We start from the raw sequence: 22,235 nt of genomic DNA, 5'->3' as shown, positions 1-22,235 counted from the left end.
CTCCTGCATCGCTAGCCTGTCTTCGCTTCTCAGACACCCAACTCCCTGTCTATGGGTATGGTTCCATAAAATTGCCATATCTCTTATTTTTGTCGGGAATTGATAAATCAGTGAACTTGGTGCTTCAACATTTCTCACATTTATCGACTTTTGAGCTGTTGTTTCAAGAAAATGGCACATGCTGTGTAAAATTTATCAGCTGCACAATGCAATGCATGTACACAAGCGTTCAGGCACTTGGTTGCCCATTAAACGCAGAGATCCCAACCGGGATTCTACCCACAACCTTGAGTTTAAAGTGCTGACATGATTTCAGTTAGCTTGTTGTTCTAAATGAGAACACTGGTGTAAAGAGCACTGAAATGAGTATTGCAGTGCCTGGAAATGCATTCAATGTATTTGAAATATTGCTACCTTAAAAAAAAAAGGTTCGGTTTTAATATTGAGGGTGCCGTTTCACAGCAGACATGGTCAGACATCACTGGCTAGCAGCAGAAGCTTCATCATCTGCTATTTATTGCACACAAACAATGATGAGTGGCATTAAAACCACTGCTTGGGCGAGCTGGCTTATCCTTAAGACAGATTAACCAGCGCGAAAAGACGCAACACTTAAGAAAGTACGTACTACATACACACAGTGCTGGTGAGTGGGGTGTCGTCTAGCGATTTCAATTATCTATGCCTGCATGCAGGACGCAACCTTTGCAAAATCAGTAAACTGCGTTGTCTAGTTCATTGCAGTGGTGCTGGCATGCAGAAGCTATGCGACGAAACCTTTGAAATGAAAATGTCTCTTGCGGTGCCTCAAAATCGGGTCAGTACTGCTTTAACAATGCACTAAACCGTGGCCGCTCACCTACTATACAGCGGATGAAAAATAATTGTTAGTACTACAGACAATGCTTTCAGTCCTTTGCACTCAAAAATTAGAAATATGAGCTAGTATCTAGGTGAGTCTAAGTTGGAGCATTGCAGGGTTCAAAGACATTGCTCAGCATTGGTTGTGCAGATCCACCAACCTTATCAACGTTGCGGCTCGGCTCCGTACTGCGGATGTGGAGGACGTTTTGTGTGCCCTGGTCACGCAACTGCTGGGCAACAGTCGCCTTGAGGTTGGGGTCGGCGAGGTCGGCCTTGTTGAGAAGCAGCACGTGTGGTTTGATGGCCGCAAGCATGGACAGAAAGTGCGGATTTCGGCCGCTCAATGGAACCTGTCGCCATCGGCAACAGTTAAGAAAAAATTTCTGCTTCACCCACAACACATGCAACATAACGAGCAACATGTGTGGAATTATGTGCAGATTATGTACAAGATTATACCTGACGTAGTACGAGCAGGATTATTTGTAGACTATGCGAAATAAGACACATGTACGAGAACATGCACTTGTGCGTCATATTGTGCAAGGAATAACATGTGCAGGAATATGTGAGACATAATGCACGCAAAATTGTACGCAGTAAGTACTGCATTGTTCCGTGCAGTATAGAAGACGTATGAAATATTGAAAGTAGATGCATTTTCGGCAACAACCTAAAGGTTTACTTTAATTTTGTAATATTCAAAATAAGATCCAGGGCATGCATTGAAATGACTAAACTTTCACTACACTGCCATTTATTTTTTTATTAGTAAAATTTCAAAGTGATTACAAAAATTGGGGGACCCTATAAAGCTTTGTCGAAGTTGAATGCGATAGCGACATCCAATTCGCAATGTGCACTTCAAACAGTGCATGAAATCTTTCTGAATTTGCTATGCACCCACTACGTGGACTTAAGGGAATAGGTGCAGTAGCATGTGTACCGTATGTACTGGTGTACCGGCTTTCAACGACAGAGCCATTATGATAATCTAATATTCTGACTCCCGTTGGCAATGGGCGCTTGTAGCACTCATTATTACTGCAATATATCATGTTGCATTGTGAAACATGTATACAAGACACGTGCATTTGTGAAGCATGAAAGCTACTTTCACTGCATTTACAAGCAGAGAAAGTTCTTTTCACTCTTTTCATTGGCAGAGGCGTAACCGTGTGGTAGAACATTCGCTTGCCGCACAGACGACCCAAGTTCTATCCCCCAAGAGCCCTGCTTCGGTCCCCACTCTGCTCTAGGGTTTTTACATTATTTATTTATTTTATTTGCAAAATTCTCGGTTAGGCATAAGATGATTTTTCGCTCACAAGCAACGACGCCGACAAAAATATTTCTGCAAAACGAGCTCTTTAACGCTATCTTGTTAAAAACGATAAAAAATCCAAGGTTAGCTAGTAAATAACGAACCCTACCACCAATGTGATCTTTCCCTTAAAAAAATGCAAACCTTCAAACTTTCCGTGAGCGGCTGAAAAATGTTGCAGCAGTGTACTACAGAATGCACACATTGCCAAATCAAAGTATACTATATATGCCTCATTTGGGCAATATAGGTCCATGATTTCGTTTATCACTGCTAGAAGTCATGAAAGCTGGGTTCATTAAAAGCAGGACTTGTAACACTAATAATATATGAAGACCAAGCTTTGTAAAAACAACGGGCCGTAATATCTGAATGTGCGTCACATGTGAGTCCACTGTAACAGATGCGCACTGATAGTTTGTTGTACACAATGTGGCTAACCTCCAGCTCACGGCGACACTGAGCTAAATGTAGAATGGCAAACTCCCAAACACTCAGTAAGGAATAGACGGTGTTCCAGAAGGACCAAAAAGACCACAAAACCGATACGTCATCGGCTTATTGTTGACAGAACAAGATTAAAAAAATATATACAGAGCGTGCCCCTGGTCACTTCTTCTTCCTCGTCTCCGGGCTCCATCTTTGATCTGTTTTCTATATCTTCCCCCCGGCCAGATTCAACCAAAGCAACCTTCGAGCGAATACAACAGTTGAATCGGCCTCTTGACTAATTTGCCTTCAGGTGTACAAAGCAAGCATGTTCTCACTAGTCCATCCTTGCCTGAGCAAATCTTTTCGACCTTGCAGACTTTCCACTGTGTTCTTTTGCGCGCTTCTCCAAGCATAAGTGCATCTCCTTCTTGTACACTTGAGTGACCCTCTATTTTTCTGCTGGCACACTTAAGCTGCCTCAGGTACTCTTTTTTCCCTCTGGTCCACCATCTTATAATTGCCTGTTTTTTTTTGCACTCCAGTAATTCAACAAACTGTATTCTCCAGTCTGTTGTCTTCCTGCTTGTTCATTGCTAGCCTGCCACCTATAACGTCCACCGGTGTGATGGGTTGTGGCTCGTTAGGATCATCATACACATAAGTAAGAGGCCGGTTGTTAATTATTCCTTCTGCTTCAACAACCACAGTTCATAGTTCTTCATCCAAAGGTCGAGCACCTATAGTTTTTGCCATGGACGTCTTAAATATTCTGATCAGTCTTTCATAAAATCCTCCCCACCATGGAGCTAACTCTACAATAAACTACCATTTTATTTTCAGGTTACTGGTATACTGTTGCACCCTTTCACCTTCCATCTTTAATATCTTGTTCATCTTTTTCTCAGATTTCTTGAATGCTCTTGCGTTATCACTGTATATAGTTGTACACAATCCTCTTCTAGCCACGAATCTTCGAAATGCTTGTATAAACCCTTCTGATGACATCCTCTTGACCGCCTCCAGTTGTACGGCTCTTGTTACTGCACATGTAAATATCACAATGTAGAACTTCGTAATTTTGCCGTCTTTCTCCTCTCGAGAACTTAGCAGTCCAGCAAAGTCTATAACAACTGTGTCGAATGGCCTCGTCTGCGTTATCCTGTCAGCCAGTAGTGGAGAAATTTCTTGTGCCATTGATCTAGAATTAAACCTTCTACATGTGATGCATTTATTTATAACATATTTCACCATCTGTCGGCCACGCACAATCCAAAACCTCGTTCGTAGATGTGTCAATATTGTCGCAACGCCACCGTGCATTATCACTTGATGCGCGTTCAGAACTAGGAGTTCTGAAAAGTGACTCTCTCTTGGCAAAACAATAGGGTGCTTCTCGTCAAAGCTCAAATCACTCCACTGAAGCCTCCTTTTTACTCTTAGGACACCTTAATCGTCTTCAAAGATGTCCGTGCCGTACAGATTCATGTTGTCATACATTGCTGCGCAGTTGCAAACAGATCTTTCGTCTTGTTTGACTTTATTCAGCATAATACAATTTGAGAGTCAGTCCAGAATTTCACACTCCTTAGTTTCCTGATGAAATTCTCAGTTATATGACTGGCCAATCTGACTGATATTGTGGCAGCCAACAACTCTATTCTTGCTAGTGTAATCTTTTTGATTGGAGCGACTCTACCTCTTGCAAAGATTAAGTTGGTTTCATTGCTTCCATAGGAGTATTCTGTTACCAATGTATGTTGCTGCTCCTTACGCCATTGAACTTGCATCGGAAAACACGTGTAGAATTGATGCTTTCACTTCAGCTTGCCTGTTGTCACAGCATCTTTTAACGGTGAAGTCATCCAAGTGCTGAAGCTCCTCCGACCAGTCCTTCCAAGCTGATCGATGCTGGCTTAGTAATGGGTCATCCCATTTCAGTGTTTCCATCCAAATTTTTTGCGGAAATATTTTTGCTGTAAGTGAAAATGATGTCAAAAAACCTAGAGGGTCGTATAGCCTTGCCGTAGCTTGCAAAACCTGTCTTTTTGAGAGTTGTCTCATGTCCTTGTCATTTCGCCATGTAGTGTCGGGAAAGCTCAACACGTCGTCTACGAAATTCTATTTCAGTCCCAAAATCTTGATTTGTCCCTTTTTTCTTATCTCTCCATCCAGATCATCTCCTTCTTCATCAAATAGTTTTCTTAGTTCGGCATCATGGGAAGTCACTTTTCTTAAGTTCATTCCAACATTACGAAAAATGTCTCTTGCTTCTTTGTATATCTTTGTCGATGTCGAGTATTCATCAGCCCCTAGTAAGACGTCATCGACGTAGATTCTTTTCTGGAGCTGCGCCACAAACTGCAGGATATTTCTATTCGAATTTATCTAAATGTCAATGAACTGTGGCCGCTAGAAGAAAGCTACTTGGTGTAGTTCCGAAAGTAACCCTCGTCATCCTCCACGTTTTTATCTTCGGGCTTGGTATATCTTCGCTGGGTATTCTTTCCCACCACACAAATCGCAGTGCGTCTCGGTCATTTTCATGTATTTTGATCTGTAAAAATGCCTTTTCTACGTCAGATGACATGGCGATCTTGTGGTGTCGAAAGTTCATCAGCAAACTTGTGATGTCGGGGTTTAGGTTTGGCCCATTTTCCAAGTTGTCATTGAAGGATTCCCCTGGATTCTGGCTTGACGATGTGTCAAAGACGATCTGTATCTTTGTCGTTGTTTGGTCCTTCTTAATTACCACTTGATGCGGCACGTAGTATACAAATCTCTTCTGTATATTTGATCTGGCATCTTCTTCATCATTTTCTGCTATTTCTTGCTCGAAGTACTCTCGGATAGCTTTGTTGTAGGCTACGAAGTCATCTTTATCCTTGTGTAATTTTTTTGTCACCTGGACAAGCCTCTTCTCTGCAATGGTGTTGTTGTCGCCCAATGTTACGTTTTCCTTCTATGGTAGCCGCACTTGGTATCTTCCTGCTTTGAAATCCATTGTTTGTCGAACGTACTCTAGCACATGGTCATCTCTCATCTTTGTTGCTGGTTTCTCCTTGATTCACATGTTTTCCATGTCCCAGAATCGCTGCAGTTCGTCGACAGTCATGTCTGACTTGGCACTGACCTTGAGTACCATAACATTCGATGATTTCATTGGCACACAATGAAGTCCTACAGGACCTTGGATTGTCCATCCCAACATCGTTTCTATTGCCATTACTTTTGGATGAATTTCGCGAATGCGACCAGTGACTACGGTCCAGTAATAATCTTCTCCAATTAATATGAAATTTTCCACATTTTTTCTTCCTTTGTCCTTCTTCTCACTGTCATCAGCCAAACAAATTCCCATCGATCTTGCTCTTTCGTGTATTGTCAATGGTGGGGATGGTAGCACGTCACAGGATATAACTTCTATCTCAAGCGCCTGAATCGTGACTGGCTCTGATGAGGGGTCCTTCCTCACGCTGACCTCGACGACTTTCATGTCTAGTTCCATCTCTCCTCCTCCAAATGATCCTACGATAATCCTTTTGGATCTTTTTACCTTGCACACGAGTTTTCTTGACAGTTTTTTGAGGATTAATGTCCTCTGGCTCCCATTGTCCAGCAGAATTTGTGCGTAGCACCCGCTATCTTCTCCCTCCGTCCACGGAAAGGCTGTCTGCAGCAGTATGCACTTGTGTTCACCAGACTGCTGTGCGTGCATATTGCAGGACTTGCTGGTGTCTAACCGGTCAGGTTGCATGCCTATATGTACTTGCTCAACATCATCACCGCTTTGCTGCTGTGCTGACTTTCCTGCAGGCGTATGCGGTCGACACATGGATGCCGCATGCCTTCCCTTGCATGTTTTGCAGCGTACGTTAGCGCGACATATCTTCGCCATGTGGTGAGGTCTGGTGCATCTGAAGCACCTTCGCTCCCGTTGCAAGGCTTCTTTCTTCTGTTACATAGTAATGCTTCTTTTGCAATCTTTCATGTAATGTCCAGTCATATCACAGGAGATGCATTTTTTCATCAAGGTGCTTTGAGGCATAGATGTTCTAGTCCGCCTCGTACTGCGTGGTGACTGGGTCACGTCGCATTTTTCCTCTCGAGTTTCTTGTCTGCTGCGTATTTATAGCTTTCAAAACTGCATAATTTCTTTCAAACTGCTCGTGCTGTCTCTTAACGCTGAGTCCGGTTCCGTAGTTACTGGTCTATTGTCGCTTTTTCATATCTCCTGCATATTCATCTCAGTCCTCATATCCACCGGTAGCGCAGATTTTATAACAAGCGCTATCACTGTGGCGTAACTATCCATTTCCACTCCTAACGACTGCAATGCTCGTGTGTTCACTTGCAACGTTTGGAAGAGTTTCTTCAACCCATCTACATCTTTAGGACTCTTCACTGCTTCCACGTTTACTAGCTCTTTTATGTAGATCTCTCTTAATTATCTTGTCGTCCAAAGGTTTCTTTCAAAAAATTGATCGCATGCTCGTAATTCTGATCAGAAAACTGCAAACCTTCTATAAGAGACGCAGCCTCCCCGCTCAGAGACGCCAGAAGGTAATTAAATTTTTTATTCTTCAGCATGTTCAATCTGTTATGCACTGATGTCTCGAACTGATGCCAAAACCTTGGTCATGCTGTTTTTTCCCATCAAACTTGATCATCTCAAGACGTGGCAACTTACCAGCTCTTGCGTCTCCGAGATTTGGTTAGTACCTTACACTGAGCTCGTCTGTTCTCTGACTAATCACGTAGTCAGTTGCATCGCTTGTTCTAATACGCGCAATTGCTCCTCTATTTTTGTCGTTGCGGCGACAATTTTTATTTCATACTGCAAAACTCTTTCAAATTCTGCCACCGTGTCTTCTTCTTCGATGAGTGGTTCAATCTGTTCGTTAACTTGTCTTAGCGTCTGTGACACGCTCTTCATCTGGTTTAGTAGCGTCATAAGCTGCGTTCGATTGGCATTTTCTTCTATATTCTTATCGATTTCGCTCATAAGCATTGTCACATTTGCTTGAAGTGTCTTCTGCTTCTTCTATAGGACCTCTTTATTCGTGCTTAAAACATGTTGAAAGAGCTCTTGCCTGTGTCTGTGCGTCGCCAACAGTCATCGGTCGTGGTCCTTCCCTCGACGGTTCGTCCTTGAGCCAGACACCACTGTTTCGTTCTTCAACCCGTTGTTGCGAATGGGGTTGAAGTCTTAGCGTTTGTTTTCAGATATCCTGTTCACAGCCCCATGTTTCAGAAGGACCAGAGAGACCGCAGAATCGATAAGTCTTCGGTTTATTGGTGACAGAACGAGATTAAAAAAGTATATATACAGAGCGTGCCCCTGGTCATTTCTTCCTCCTCCTCTCCGAGCTCCATCTCCAATCTGTTTTCTACAGACGGTGTTAACCATTAAGAAACTACCTCGTGGGTTCTAGGTCAAAGTCCTCAACGCAAATGTCCCGTATGGTAAAGCAAGGTCCCAGTCAGAGTGGCCCAAAGAAACAATATTCCGCTGGGGTGGAAGGACACCAGCAGAATATTGCCCAGCCAATACTATTTGGTAAAGTAACTAAGAGCTGATCTTTTTTTGTCTATTGGTCATCAGAACCTGCAGCAGACACCCAAAGTCCTGTCAATTTCAAGCTTTTAAAAGGATACTCGGGCATCGTGAAGTTCCAGGACACAATCCACTGACTTGAGCTTGCGCTGCATGTCCTTCATGCCTGCACAAATTGAAGGCATTGGTCTAGATGGTAAGCATATGTATTCAAGTATGAATTAATTATAAATGAAGTTTGCAAGATAAGGCGGTCTTTCTTGCGCGTGCGTTCTAGGCAGATGTAGCAAGGGATATGTAAAATGCATTCTGGAGTAAGGGCTCATTCCGAGAAACAGCTACCAGGTTTCATCAAAGCTTTCAATGCCTGCACCATAAACGAAGTCATGTCAAATGTTAACTGAAACTGTCTCCAGAAAGATATGATGCCAAAAGAAAGCGAACTCTTTTTTTTTTTTCATGAACGAGGCAGCTTAAATTTATGCCGTGAATCACCCTTAGCTTAACCTGTGAACTTCTTGCACACCAAACTTCAAAAAAAGAAAAAACATTCCAGAACGATTGATCTTAGGCTGTGTGCGATGTGTTTTGAAATAGGTCTCATCGGAGTTTAGCACAACATCGCTGGTTCTGCGCTCCTTCTTCATGTAGTAAGCGCACCTCGTGACTGCGCTTTTTTAGCATTGCCAAGTGAGGCCATGTTCTTTCCCTATGGTTCCGAAACTTTGATATCACAGCGCGCGAATTGCGGTTTCCTCGGTCCCCACGGACGGACGAACGTTCCGGTATGCGGAACATACACGCACCTGTATACATGTGCGTAGGAAACCATTTCGCTATGTTCTTTGGCGCTACGTCGAAAGCCTTGCGGAAAGCGGTCGTCGCAGCTTGAAAGGACGAGCTGCTCATCTTTCATCAACTAAAGCAGCATGAAGCCATGTGCGTACGGATACAGTGGCTGTAGTACGGACTACTATTATGGATGCAGATGGCCAAGAACCAAGCTTTCAATGGCTCTGAACTGACTCTTTTCAACAACAAAACTGATGATGATAGGTAACTACCGACGCGTCATCTTGCGTGTTGTTAGGGTGGCCTAGTGTTGTTCTGCGCAGTGCAAGTTATTCTATGGCGCAATAAAATCTTTGTAAGAAGCGACATACAATCGTTGTAAGAACAGCATAACTTGATTTTCGCGTTTCGAACCTGCTAGGTTGATCGTCGCTCGAAGATCGGACGTGCCCGTATGTGGGCACCTATGCAAGCGTTGCGCCGGACAGCCTCTCACCGAAGTTGTATGCATGCCGCGATCTGCGGGTTAGCAACGCGAGTGTCTGGTGAAAGAGTTGGTTAGAACGTCGAGAAGGCGTAGTTCGGCGACGGAAAGATGCCGGTCTGCGAAGCGTGGAACTGCGATAACAACAGCGACGACTGTCCCCCCAGCACAACTTTCCACAAGTAAGGACATCCGTGCGCGCCACGCCGTCCAAAGCGGAAGTCAAGTTTTCCGCAGTCATGACCTGCCGAAGAGCAGCGCGCATTTCGAAGTTTTCGCTTTGCTGCAACGCTTTAGGAACGCCATCGTTATGTGCTTTACTTTTAGATAGCCGGTGGAGACACATTTTGGAACGACCTGGTTTATCTGTCGATAGAACAAAAAGGCCGTGAGATCCGCAATCAACCGCGTCGCACTGTCGGCTGGTTATGGCACCAGTCGGTGGCCAGTTGCGTTGAAATCGGATCCCACTTAATTCCAGTTGCAGCCAGCTGGCTTCCCAGTTACTAATTCTCACCTGGTCGCGCGGCGGCCGCATTCCAACGGAGGTGAAAGTTTGGATGCCCGTGCACTTGCGATGTCGGTGCCCGTTAGAGGAACCCCAGGTGGTAAAAATTTTCAAAACCCTCCGCAACGGCGTCCCTTATTAATCATATTGAGCTTTGAGAGCGAGAATCCTCAAAAAATATTATTCCTTCAGTCGGCTGTGTAATCTATTTTCTTATTATGGATTCAAAGGAACACCAGCTGAGTGACATTGATCAGAGCATACGTTTGTGTTGTCGCAGACTCTGTCGTGCCTGGCTTCTCGCACACGGTGTGTTGTTTAAGCTGACAAACATGCAACATAAGTTCGACCTACAAAACCAGCTGTCAGTGGTGAATAATTTCTAGATCCTTCACCGTCGTTTCCGGTCTTTGCTAGAGGTGGCCAAGTGACTTCCCTTTTGTTGATGTTCATAATTTTTTCTTTCAGTGCATTTCTTGCTCCTAGAGCATTTCTAGAACTTCTGTCAAGAATATCAATGTCTTGTTTTATTTGTTTGCTTCCAAGTTACTGGGCATGAGGAAGCTTATATTCAATAACTGATGCAGAGCCGCGCATCCTGTTGTGAACTCAGGCAGCCATCAGGTGTAGTGGTCTGGCTTCTTTTGAAATCAAGACGTCAATTTCACTGCCAATTACAGCAAAGTTGACCGACTGCTGTAAAAGGTTATGCCATCGTGCGTGCAGGTTTCCACTGGACTCTCCGCTGCTCTTGAAGGCGTGGGTGTACAATGTGAACCTGCCGGAACCTTGGGAACCGACGGCAGACTCGGCGCTTTGCTCGGACCACTTCTTGGAGCATTGCTTTGTGCGCACGGGCAACACTGTCAGTCTGCGACCTGATGCCTTGCCAACTATCTTCGCCTACCCGGACGACAGGCAGAAGGTAGTGGCATACGCACACCGGCCTTCAAATTTGCTTCACTGCAATTCCAAAATCTTTGTAAGGATATTGGAATCACAATGTAATTTTGTCATTTTTACACAGGCGTTCCCATAAATTTATCTTTCTATTCAAATTCTATAATGTCATTCGCTGGTTTCCTAAGAGATTTCTTGTTGAGGCATTACTTGAGGGGTTGTGTGTATGGTGGCTAACATGATATTGTTACGTGAAGGAGACTGACTCAGAGGGGTAGTCACCGATGTATTTACAGACGGTTAGGCGAGCAGCGCCAGCCACACAGATTAGCTCGTGCCACTCTATCTGCTTCGTCTTCTTCAGCTCCATGCACTGGCACGTAGCATGACCCCCGGCGGCGGAGGCACCGTCCCGGTGCTTTAAAGGTCGTTATCTGACGCATTATTGTAGGGCTTGATCCGCGAGACGTGTACGATATCACTGGGCCGCATAGTAGATGATGATGGGCAGATGGGGCTGATCTCGTAGGTGACAGGTGTTACTTGACGCAATATACGATAGGGTCCCGTGTAATGAGACAGAAGTTTTTCAGATAGGCCCAGCCGACGATGAGGGGACCAGAGTAAAACGAGGGTACCGGGAGCGAAATGTACGTCTCTATGTTCCGCATCGTACCGACGGCATTGGTTGGTTTGCGACGCCATCAGCCGAGCGCGAGCGAGCTGACGGGCATGATCGGCTCGCGCAATCGCGTCGCGGGCATACTCGCTGGTGGACGAGGTGTGAGCTGAGATGACTGTGTCCAGTGGTAAAGTCGGCTCTCTTCCGTACAATAAGTAGAACGGCGAAAAGCCCGCTGTGTCGTGACGGGATGAATTATACGCGAAAGTTGCGTAGGGTAAGGCAAGGTCCCAGTCTCGGTGGTCGGGCGACACGTACATAGCGAGCATATTTGTTAAAGTGCGGTTAAATCGTTCCGTAAGGCCGTTTGTTTGAGGGTGGTAAGCGGTTGTCAGTGTGTGTTGCGTCGAACAAGAACGCAGAATGTCGGCGATGACTTGGGATAAAAATGTACGGCCACGGTCTGTGAGAAGCTGTCTCGGCGCACCGTGAATCAATATAACGTCCCGTAACAAGAAGTCAGCGACGTCGGTTGCACAGCTGGTCGGTAGAGCTCGCGTAATAGCGTAGCGTGTAGCGTAGTCTGTGATAACGGCTATCCATTTGTTTCCCAATGTTGATGTGGGAAAAGGACCAAGCAGGTCTAACCCAACACGGTAAAATGGTTCCGCGGGTATGTCAATTGGTTGAAGATGGCCAGCGGGTAGCAGCGATGGTGTCTTACGACGTTGGCATAGGTCACATGTCCTTTAAAGGGACTCTGCAACACTTTTTGCAACACTATTAGAGGGACTCTGCAACACTTTTTGAGTATGTTCAGAAAAACGTGCCGATCGGTAGTCAAGGTTCTCAAGAGCACGTGTGCCAAACATTGTAGCGTGGCTTGGAATTTACAGTGAATTCTAACAGTTAGCTAAAAGTTGCTCCCTCTTCCTACTAATGATGTCATATACCCTAATTCCTGCATCATACACCCACGTCCATGGCGGTTGACTGATTTGAGCACTACGACCCACTTCTCGTCAAGCTTGTGTTAACGAGAAGTGGGTTTATAATAGCCTGTTTTCTCAAGAAATAAACAGTTGTAAGTGAGCGCCCGTGCTATGTTTTTTTCCTCTGCGTGGTTGTGAATTCAGTGCGAAGTTGATTAATTAATCCATTGTTAGCTACATATACTTCAGGCATGTACAATATGTATATACATGCGTCAGACTCCAATGTGCGCCAAATATAAAAAAAGGCTTTGCTCTTTTTTTCATTCATTTAACTTGTGTTACGCCAACGTATGTAGCAAGATGATCTCTCAAGCACTTTCTTTGGTCTGCTGCATTTATTAAAGTTTAGAGTTGCAAATAACTCAAATTATATCGCTATTTCTTGGCATAGCTGATAAAATGGAACGATTTGTGGACTGCTACGACGTTTGGAGAAGCTGACATGCCCTTTGTGCCGTGCATTCCAGGACGTTGTGGAGATGGTGTTGATGGACAGTTCAGGCGAACTAGCCAAGCCCCGCGAAAGCAGCGAATTTCTGGATCACTGCTATGGCACCCCCCTGTCCACCGTACCGAAGACCACGGAGGCCACCACACCGCGTAGAGTGCGCCTTCCCGAGGAAGGAGATACGCTTCGCAAGAAGCTCAAGCTGGCCAGGCAACGAGTACGCCGGCTGGAGGAGCGCGTGTCCATGCTCAACGACATGGTCTACTCCCTGCTCAACCAGACCATCATGGAGATGTAGGCTGCACGGGTAAGCGAGCATCTGCGGAGATGTTCTCGGTGTGTCTATCTAAAAAACAATGACCCTTACTCTGCAGCATGCCATGTTGGACAACTCTACACTACGCCATTCATCTGGCGGCTTGATAACGGCAACCTACTTGTACGCATGATACATCGCAGGTGGTACGCAGGTCCCGGAGAAGCTTGAGCGTGTTCTCTACTACGCAATGCTACTGCAGTGCATTTAAATTTTGAAACTGCCATTGAGATGCGCACAAAGAAGTGGGCTCTCTCTCTACCCACTCACGGTGCAACAGACATTTAAATGGCTCAAATCGAAGCGTTTTCGTTATATTGTGTTCGTTTGCTTAAATATGCATGTCTATTTCGACAAAGCCCATTCGGTAACCCGAGAAAACGGCAAGCTGTGACGTCATTGCGCTCTTTAAGAAGTTGACAGACTGAATCCACCCACACTCCCAGCGCAAGAACAAAGTGACGAAATGTGCAGTAAAGCTGTATTGACACGACGGGTAAAATTGCATCGTGTACCTGCGGATTGTGTACCATGCCGCCATAAGTCGGCCATTTCCACACCCTCGCTTCGGTCTGCGCTAGGCAATTCCTGAAATGACGGTGGAACAAATCACAGTTGGGCTTGCCAGGGAGATATGCCGAAATCTTCGCTTGCAGCGTGGATTCTTCCCTGTCGTGTGATTGCAGGCTACAGAGGGACCGGAATCGCGTCGCATGCCATGTGACTGATTCATCCGCGACCACGTTCATCCTGTGAATACAGCTGAATAGAACATGCTGACAAACTTCGTCCTTGCATAGGAGCATGTCTGAGATGTTTGAGGATGATGCAAGATAGCATACCGACCTTCACAATTGTGTTAGACAGGTGGCTGCACTAAGCCTAATTCAAAAGCTAACATGATCACTGAATCGGAGTTCAGATATGGCCTCCGATATTCATGCAGTCAAAAGCAGATCTTGGATCAGAGGCTGCACCCATTTTGTAAAAGTGCATTTGGATCCCTTTCATTTGTGTCAATAGCTGTAAAAGCTTGGTATTGTCACGCGGAAGAACTGGAAACAGGGGGCACACTGCTCACCGAGCTCAAGCCAATCAGCAGTGCCCAAAATGAACGGCCCATCGAATGGACACATTTCGAATAGCTCCCCTGGTTTTCATGTGTACAAGGTTCGATTCTGTCGAAATGCAGAGCATTTCTCACCTAAGTGACCACAGATTTTGTCTGATCTGTTTGCGTATTACAGTGGTGATAATTCACTGCCTTAACGTTAGCCCTTGGGGTGAGATGTCGTAACGACGAAGTAGCACACACAGGTGATGCCATATGTGTTCAAGCATATGAACCTCAACACAGAAAAGGCAGACGACATCAAGAGAAGCGGTGGAAAACAAGAACAGACGCTGCACAAACTTGTATAACAGAAAAGCTGTAGAAACATCTGTAGCTCCCAAACTGTTTATATTTGGCGTCTTTGTAGATGTGCCAGCTGACGACTGTTCTCTTGCGTGATCAAACTTGGTTCCGTGAGCAATCAGAATGCACGCAGCCAGATCCTTCTTCAAGTTTAGCGCACTGAAAGTCCCCATACAGCCACTTAATGTGGTTCACATGCCACATCATGTACTGGCACTCTTTGGCCATCGGTGGCCCTTGCTCGATAAAGCACCATTGTAATGAAAAATATTCTTTATCGGTGCCAAGGTTCGTCAACGCTTGTTTTGCGTGTCGTGCAAGGAGAAATGGACTTTGAGATGACGTGGTAACAACACACATAACGTTTATGACAGAACACGGAAACTAAACATAGAAAACAAGGGACATAGAATGCAACAGAGAGAACTAATCTTGATTAAAAATGACCAATTAGAGTTCGAAAAAGAGCGTTCGAAAACCTGAGGGTCAGGTCGGCGGTACGACAGACGCCGATGAGGTGCAGGGCAGGAGGCGGTAGAAAAGCGCTATGGAATGCGCTCACTTGCCAATGTGCGACGCTCTGGTGACGCCGGCGCTTGATGGCATGGGTGTGACTACGAAGCAGTCAACCCGCATCGGAGACGCGATACTCCATGCGGGGAATGGCCAGCCCGTCCAGCGAAGAGCGTGCGCCAAGACGCTCGGCGCAACTGTGACCATTAGCTAGGCCACGTTCATCGCTGTGCCGAACGGCTGACCGTGGAGATGCCTCGCCGAGATCCACGATGTCCTCGGCAAGGAAAAGAACAGCAAACCAGGCCGCGCCCCGAGATTCAGTACTCGTGCCGGCAACGCCACCCCAGCTGGTAGTTGGACGGCAGTAGCGTGGAGCCGCGTTCCCCGGCCGGAACCTGGATCGCCTGCGTCCGACGCTTCGGCCCGCTGTCTTCCGTCTGCTGCTGCTTCGGCTCGTCCCCAGCCACAAAGCTTACCACCACGTAATGGTCACTCGTGGCCCAATCGTGGCACGCCACCTCTATGGGCCACCACAGGTCATCAGCTGATTGGCTGACCTCACGCTCACAGTTGGCTCGAAATTTCACGCGCCTTGCCCCCCACTTCCGTCGTTGTCATCGTTTTCTTCACTCATCACAACCATATAGCATCGTCAGATCCAACTACCCTTATTGAATAAATGGGGAACTTGGTATTCGAACAAGGAAATCAGTACTGCATTTTGGATATGCCCAAAAGATGACAAGCTGCATCTGCCTATTGAGGGTCAGTGAGCAGCAAATGTAATGACGCACAAAAGGCTTTGCAGGCATGAGCATTTCCTTTTTTTTTTTTTTTTAAGTGGAGTGGGATATATGTACGATCTAAGGCAACAGCGTATTACTTGCATTTGTGACGAAAGCATGATACGTTCTAGCATATCGAAAGTGCAAATGATATTTAATGCGGCACAATTGTAGGTTCATAAGGAAAGCAGCTGCATCGGCAAACAGTAAAATGGCTATCAAGTTTCATGAGTGCCTTTAGTAGTTGTGCAATACAATGTTAAAAAATATGAGTATTGAATAATTTAGTTTCTTTCATTGTGAGGTCATGTTGTCAATCGCTCTGAATTCAGTCTAAACTCGTTTGCACCAACTACCTACCATAATATATCTAGTGGCTACAAATAGTGCTAGACTGTTAAACTGGAGGTCACAAGATTGAATCCCGCCCACGACACCCTCATTTTCGATGGAGGCGAGATAGCTTTAGGCCCATGTACAGTAGACTCTTATTAAACAGAACCTGAAGGGACAGTAAAATATTTACAGAGAGATGACCAGGGGTGCAGAATGCATGAATGAAACCAATCATGTTAGATACAGCAGTTTCATTTAGCAGATTTCCATTTACTGAGGGTCAACTGTATTTAGATTCAGGTGCACATTAAATAACCCCAGTTATTTGAAATCTCTAAAGCCCTCCACTACGGCGTCTCTCGTAATCACATTGTGGTTACTTTTCCAGAGCATTGCATTTGTGACTGAAACATTATACTTTGTAGCATGTGGAAAGTTAAAAATACTGGGCAGCTTTAGAATAGAGTACGCAATGCTTTGCAATAACGTTTGTGCATGCATTATATGCTATTCGGTTATGTAGGCTTGTGTGTTCAGATTTGGGTGCACGTTAAGGAACCCCATGTGGTCGAAATTTCCAGAGCCTTCCACTACGGCGTCACTCATAATCAAATGGTCGTTATGGGATGTTAAACACCATAAATCAATCAATCAATCATGCTATCCGCTTGGTTACCCATGTTAAGTGACAGAAATAGTGTATCACACCCAAGGAATGCTTCCTCTGAGGACCATATTCTGAAAGTGCCTATTACGTATTGAGACGTTCTCGTAGTTTCATACGGAAAGCAGCTGTATTGGAAAACACAGCAAAGTGTCTTGTACAAGTACATTACATGTGAACTTAAGCAGGATTTCCTGCCGAGATTGAAATTATTGATGAAAAGACGTTTTTTTTTTTTTTTACATAACAAAAGAAATACAAAAACGTGTTCTTTTTATTGCGTGCCCTTCCAGAAATTGGGGTTCTGCTCGAGTCTGCGCCGGAAGTTGCTGTACCACTGCTCCAGCGCCCGCATGGGAAAGAAGCTCTCGCCCGGATGCGTGGGCACCGCAACGGACCCACCGTACGAGGCCAGGTGGTTGAATAGGCTCTCCGCCATCTTGGTGCAGAATTCGGTGTGCGAGTCGACGGCCGTCGCATCCGCCGGAGAGGATGCCTGGAACTGGATCTGGGCCAACGGCTCGACCGAGATACCCAGCTGGGCCACACTGCTGAAACCGTGCGCCGAGAACGCGTGCATCTCCGAACATTCTGCACAACGACATGCATTGTTCAACTCGGTGCTCGCTCGACAACATGCGCAACAAGCAGGAAGGGATGTGCCTCACTGTGACCCTTCCCGCTCCCCCCCCGTCTTTGCAAACATTTAAATTTCGTTAGCTTGCACACATCTTCTGGATGCGAATTGTGCTGATGGTCTTTCGACATTGTGACGAGTCCTCCATTGCTGCATGTGCTATAACTGCTGTGGGGTTACAGTGCCACTCGCAGAACGCCGACTGTCTTGGTTTGGTGTCGAGTGTTTCACCATTACACCAGAAACTTTGTATGTTCTGAATGTGTAGACACAGCAGACACAGATTATGCTTCTGCACACATGCTACGGAGGGTGCTATTAAATATACAGTAAAGCTACTTCTGAAAGACTTTGTTGTTGTGGTGTTGTGCATTCAGCAATAGCAAATCTTTCAGTGCATTACAGTCCATTATTTGCATCTCTTCTGGCACAGTGCTTACTAAATGACCAATACAATTGGACGATAGCAATCGACGTTGATAGCTTGTACGACAAGTAATCTAGACATCGTCGTTTTAAGAACGACATTCCAGACGCAAACCAGTGCGGTATGTGTGCCTATCCAGTGTTTTAATAAAAGTAAGTGGGTGGTTAATGATAAACTGTCTTAGGTGCATATTGCAAATACTGTGGTGCCATCTAATAGTCTCGTGTGGCAACTGCTTTATTTTGTCACCCTTTTGCCATCCTCTCCGCATTTTCTTTCATCCTTTTCTGTGTTTGTTCTCTTGGTTATAATGGAAAAGGCATGCCGACACACTAAGTGCATTTAAAATCTGCACCCTAATAAACTCCCAGTTGAGCAAAAAAAAGTGCTGCGACAGTGCACGTGAAGCAAAGGGAGTCACCTTTTCTGTGCTTGGAGATACGGAATATGGCGCTCGGCTTTGCGTTGGAGATGAATCCGAGAAGCTGCCAGTTTCCCACAGCGTCCGGGCTGGGGTAGCAGAAGTATACTGTCGAAAGAGGGAACAGCCAAGCGGGCATTCTTATGCAAAATGTGGAGACAACAGAGACTACACTACATACGCAGCAACAGAATAATTTGGAGCCTGTTGGTTGGAATTCACATTTCAACAGCACAAAAGACGAGGCAAAGAGCAGACACAGTCACAGAATGAGCCACTGAATGTGAAGTGTGCTGTGTGTAGTATTTGCAAATGTGGTAGCTGTATTTACTTACCAGCACCAGCCGGGTCTGTTCTTCGTTTTCTTTATCCGATAGATGTACACATTGTACAAGGGAGCAGTTATTCATTTACTACAAATCACAAGGCTTCCAAAGAAGCACAGAGGAAAGGAGGTGCAGAATTCGTGGATTGAAACAGGACAGTTTAGGGCTAAGTAAGGCACTTTCATTTCCAGCATCCTCAGTTCGGGTTATGTAGGTGTAATTTTCACTAATGCGTACATCAGAGCCAACATTATTTTTACAGACCAGATTCATCGCGACAAGATGTGGTTATCGAGCAATTGCACGCGGCAGTCATACTAAAAAAAAAAACGATGTGTTTGAATCTGTGAGTATTAAACATCATCATCAGCAGCCTGACTACGTCCACTGCAAAACAAAGGCCCCTCCCATATTCCGCCAGTCAACTCGGTCCTGTGCTTGCTGCTATCACTTTATATCCGCAAACTTCCTAATCTCATCTGCCAACCGAACTTTCTGTGCCCCCATCACCTGCTTGTCTTCTCTTGGAATCAAATCTGTGATCCTTAAAGGGGCCCTACAACACTTTTTGAGCATAGTCAGAAAGCGCTGCCGATCGATAGTAGAAGCTCCCGACAGCATGCGAGCCTAATATAATAGCGCACCACACAACTTGGAATTCAGAATAAATTATTAGTCAGCTAAATATTGCTTTCTCTTCTCTCAACAAATCATGGAATAAGCCCAAACATCACTCGTAGTAAGACCATCTATCAGCCATTGGCTGATTTGAACATGGCGCGCTCTGTCGTTACAGAGATTGCCGCAGGAGGCCGCAACTTGTCCACGTGTGCACGCACGATCACACTGAAAAAGCCGCCCATTCGAAGAAAAAAAGAGAAAAAGTGCTAAAGGTCACGAAGCTTGCGTGATGTTTTTCTTTGCGTATACCATCCCTCCCTGCTTAGCTTCCAGCGCTTTCGTCGGGACAAGCGAAGAGAGAGTGCAATCGCAGCATGCGACGAATCTTTGTAACTCCACTCGCACTGGACGGATTCTTAAATTTCTTGCATTGTTTAATTCATGAGGCAATAAGCTCTTTCAGAGAGTTCATTCCATGGTTTCTTGAAAAAGTGTTTCAGGGCCCCTTTAATGACCAGCGGTTATCTTGCCTTCGCGCTATGTGCCCTGCCCATGACCATTTCTTCTTGATTTCGACTATGATGTCTTCAACAACCATTTGCTCGCTTATACACTCTGCTCTCTTCTTTTCCCTTAGGGTTACAACTATCATTTTCCTTTCCATCGCTTGCTGCGTGGTCCTAAACTTAAGTTGAACACTTTTTGTAATCCTCCAGGTTTCTGCTCCATAGGTGAGTTCCGACAAGATGCAGCTGTTATATACCTTTTTCTTGAGAGATAGTGGCGATTTACCATTAATGATTTTAGAATGCTTGATAAATCTGCTCCACTCCATTCTTATTCTTCAATCAAGTTACTTCGATTTCGTGGTTTGCTCTGCAGTTACTACCTGTCCTGAGTAGACGTAATCTTTAACGACTTCAAGTGCTACCTGTATTGAAGCGCCATTTTCTTCAGAGGTTGTTGGTACTTTTGCTTCCGGCAGATTAATTTTAAGACCTACCTTTCTTCTCTCATTCTCTAATTCAGTAATCATTAATCGCGATTCGGCCTGAGTTGCTCAGCAATGTAAGGTCATCGGCGAAGTGCAGGTTATTAAGGTACTCTCCATTAACTCTTATGCCTCACTGTTTCCATTCTAGGCCTCCAAACACCTGCTGTAAGCACGCAGTAAATGGCATTGGAGAGATCGTATCCCCTTGTCTTACACTCTTCTTTATTGGTATTCTATCGTTTTCTTTAGGGAGCACTATAGTGGTGATTGATCTGGCATAGATTTCTTCCAGGATGTTTATATATGCTTCATCGACGCCCCGATTTCGCAGTGTCCGCATGACTGCTGATATCTCTACTGAATCAAATGCCTTCTCACAATTTATGAAGGCTTTGTATAGTGGTTAGGCGTATTCTGAGCATTTTTCTATAACCTGATATATAGTATGAACGTGGTCAATTGTTGAGTAGGCTGTAAGCAATCCTGCTTGGTCCTTTGGTTGATTTAATTCTAATCTTGCCTTAATTTTGTTAACAATTACCTTTGTAAACAGCTTGTATACTATGGAGAGCAAGCTGATCGACCTGCAATTCTTCAAGTCCTTGTGGATTAAGATGATGTTAGCAATCTTGTAAACAAGGTGTGAATGGTTTTTCTAACACAATCTGTCCTCCACCTATCCACAGATCTGATGTTACCTCATCCTCACCAGCAGCTTTGCCTCTGTGCATGCCCTCCAAAGCTTTCCTGACTACTTCTGTCATTACTGGTGGGATGTCATATGGGGCACTGCTAGTTTTTACATTGTAGTCGTGGCTGTCCCGGCTACTTTACAGATCTCTGTGAAACTCGTCCGCTACTTCATCCTATTTATATTGGTGGTTACTTTGCCTTCCTAATTTCTTAATGCATACATTTGGTTTTTGCCTATCCCAAGTTTTGTCTTCGTCGTTTTGACTCTTCTTTCTATTCTTTAGAGCATGTTCAATTTTCCCATCATCCTGAGGTGCTGCCTAGCTCACGTAACATATCGATTCACATCTCCTGCATCATATATACAGAACTGCGCGAGCCTGTCGTGACGTGAGCGCATCTACGAAGAGTGTGGCGTTGTTGTGGCACATCATTAAGTGCGCCGCTGGGGGGGACGGAGCAGACCGAGAAAAACGAGCGCGCTTTGGCTGGCTCTGGCAGCCCGCGGGTAGCCAGAAGTGGAAAATGGAAGAGCCCCATTGCATACGTTAACCAAAACGGCTGACCGTAACGGTGACGCTCACTTGACAACTACGCCCACGCGTCATCTCTCGTCGCGCTCTAGATTTTTTTTCTTTTTTTAATCATTTCTTCTTCCCGCATACCTGAGCCACCGAAGCCGTCGGGAAAGGGTTGGGTGCCGGTGAGGAAGACCACTATGTGGTTGATACTGTCCGGATCGGGTATGTTGATGAGGAACTTGGTCTGGTCGACGGTCTGAAAGTCCGTCTGCACCTGCATAGGAAACGACCGTTAGCGCACAAGGTCTCGAGAAGCCTCGGCTCGCCTACCAGGCGTCCCGTTACGATGGCCCCGAATATGCTCATGTTGCTGCCGAGACAGCGCACCGTGCAAGCAGTCGCAGATGAGCCGCAACAAAACGGGAGCGTGCGTGCTTCTGAAACCACGCTTCGCCCATAAACACCGGTTTACGTGCGGCGCTGATGATGATGATGAGGGGGTCAGCTACCTCTTACAGCAAAAAAAAAAAGCTACAACTACAATCCGTAAGTTGTAAGCACGTTTGGTTAAATCAAGCACTAGGTAATCGATTGCTGATTTTCACGTTTAAAAGAGCGCAAAACGGCCCACTCGCATC

At 45.4% G+C, this 22,235-nt stretch overlaps 3 protein-coding genes across 4 annotated transcripts in view; 1 reads left to right on the top strand and 2 right to left on the bottom strand.

The window, feature by feature from the left end:
* The window catches only part of LOC142786453 (mitochondrial ribosome-associated GTPase 1-like), a 28,025-nt gene extending 18,882 nt beyond the window's left edge, over window positions 1–9,143 (bottom strand). Inside the window, exons 1-3 of the mRNA XM_075884151.1 lie at window positions 8,981–9,143; window positions 8,276–8,340; window positions 1,023–1,214 (exon numbers count right to left, since the gene is read on the bottom strand). Of these exons, the coding sequence (XP_075740266.1) occupies window positions 1,023–1,214; window positions 8,276–8,340; window positions 8,981–9,083 (360 nt within the window). The 5' untranslated portion in view covers window positions 9,084–9,143. The remainder of the gene's footprint in view (window positions 1–1,022; window positions 1,215–8,275; window positions 8,341–8,980) is intronic.
* Window positions 9,144–9,234: 91 nt separating this feature from the next.
* LOC142786454 (THAP domain-containing protein 1-like) lies at window positions 9,235–18,196 on the top strand. Of its 2 annotated transcripts, none has more exons than XM_075884152.1 (4): window positions 9,235–9,632; window positions 10,685–10,940; window positions 12,943–13,230; window positions 17,251–18,196. In XM_075884152.1, exons 1-3 carry the CDS (start codon window positions 9,562–9,564, stop codon window positions 13,219–13,221), a joined length of 606 nt encoding a protein of 201 aa, XP_075740267.1. In that variant the 5' UTR covers window positions 9,235–9,561; the 3' UTR covers window positions 13,222–13,230; window positions 17,251–18,196. The 2 variants fall into 2 exon arrangements, with proteins under 2 accessions (XP_075740267.1, XP_075740268.1); XM_075884153.1 differs by having other exon boundaries at window positions 9,238–9,632; window positions 10,685–10,883.
* LOC142786455 (protein OPI10 homolog) lies at window positions 17,214–22,083 on the bottom strand. Its single transcript, XM_075884154.1, has 4 exons — window positions 21,928–22,083; window positions 21,742–21,871; window positions 18,443–18,550; window positions 17,214–17,548 (listed from the first exon to the last, which is right to left on the bottom strand). Exons 1-4 carry the CDS (start codon window positions 21,961–21,963, stop codon window positions 17,232–17,234), a joined length of 591 nt encoding a protein of 196 aa, XP_075740269.1. The 5' UTR covers window positions 21,964–22,083; the 3' UTR covers window positions 17,214–17,231.
* Between the last annotated feature and the right edge of the window lie 152 nt (window positions 22,084–22,235).

The sequence above is a fragment of the Rhipicephalus microplus genome, unplaced genomic scaffold (genome assembly GCF_043290135.1).
Source record: "Rhipicephalus microplus isolate Deutch F79 unplaced genomic scaffold, USDA_Rmic scaffold_24, whole genome shotgun sequence".
NCBI lineage: Eukaryota > Metazoa > Arthropoda > Arachnida > Ixodida > Ixodidae > Rhipicephalus > Rhipicephalus microplus.
The sequence above is the reverse complement of the archived record's forward strand: the minus strand, read 5'-3'. Positions and strand labels throughout refer to the sequence as shown.

What these genes read in the sequence shown, in the direction of transcription:
- LOC142786454 (XM_075884152.1), top strand. Translation starts at nt 9,562, where the DNA reads ATGCCGGTCTGCGAAGCGTGGAACTGCGATAACAACAGCGACGACTGT. An exon ending in CCCAGCACAACTTTCCACAA is followed by an intron (nt 9,633 to 10,684) that starts GTAAGGACATCC and finishes TCGTGCGTGCAG; the next exon opens with GTTTCCACTGGACTCTCCGC. An exon ending in ACTGCAATTCCAAAATCTTT is followed by an intron (nt 10,941 to 12,942) that starts GTAAGGATATTG and finishes CGTGCATTCCAG; the next exon opens with GACGTTGTGGAGATGGTGTT.
- LOC142786455 (XM_075884154.1), bottom strand. Translation starts at nt 21,963, where the DNA reads ATGAGCATATTCGGGGCCATCGTAACGGGACGCCTG. An exon ending in CCATCGTAACGGGACGCCTG is followed by an intron (nt 21,872 to 21,927) that starts GTAGGCGAGCCG and finishes TTTCCTATGCAG; the next exon opens with GTGCAGACGGACTTTCAGAC. An exon ending in CGACGGCTTCGGTGGCTCAG is followed by an intron (nt 18,551 to 21,741) that starts GTATGCGGGAAG and finishes CTCTTTCGACAG; the next exon opens with TATACTTCTGCTACCCCAGC.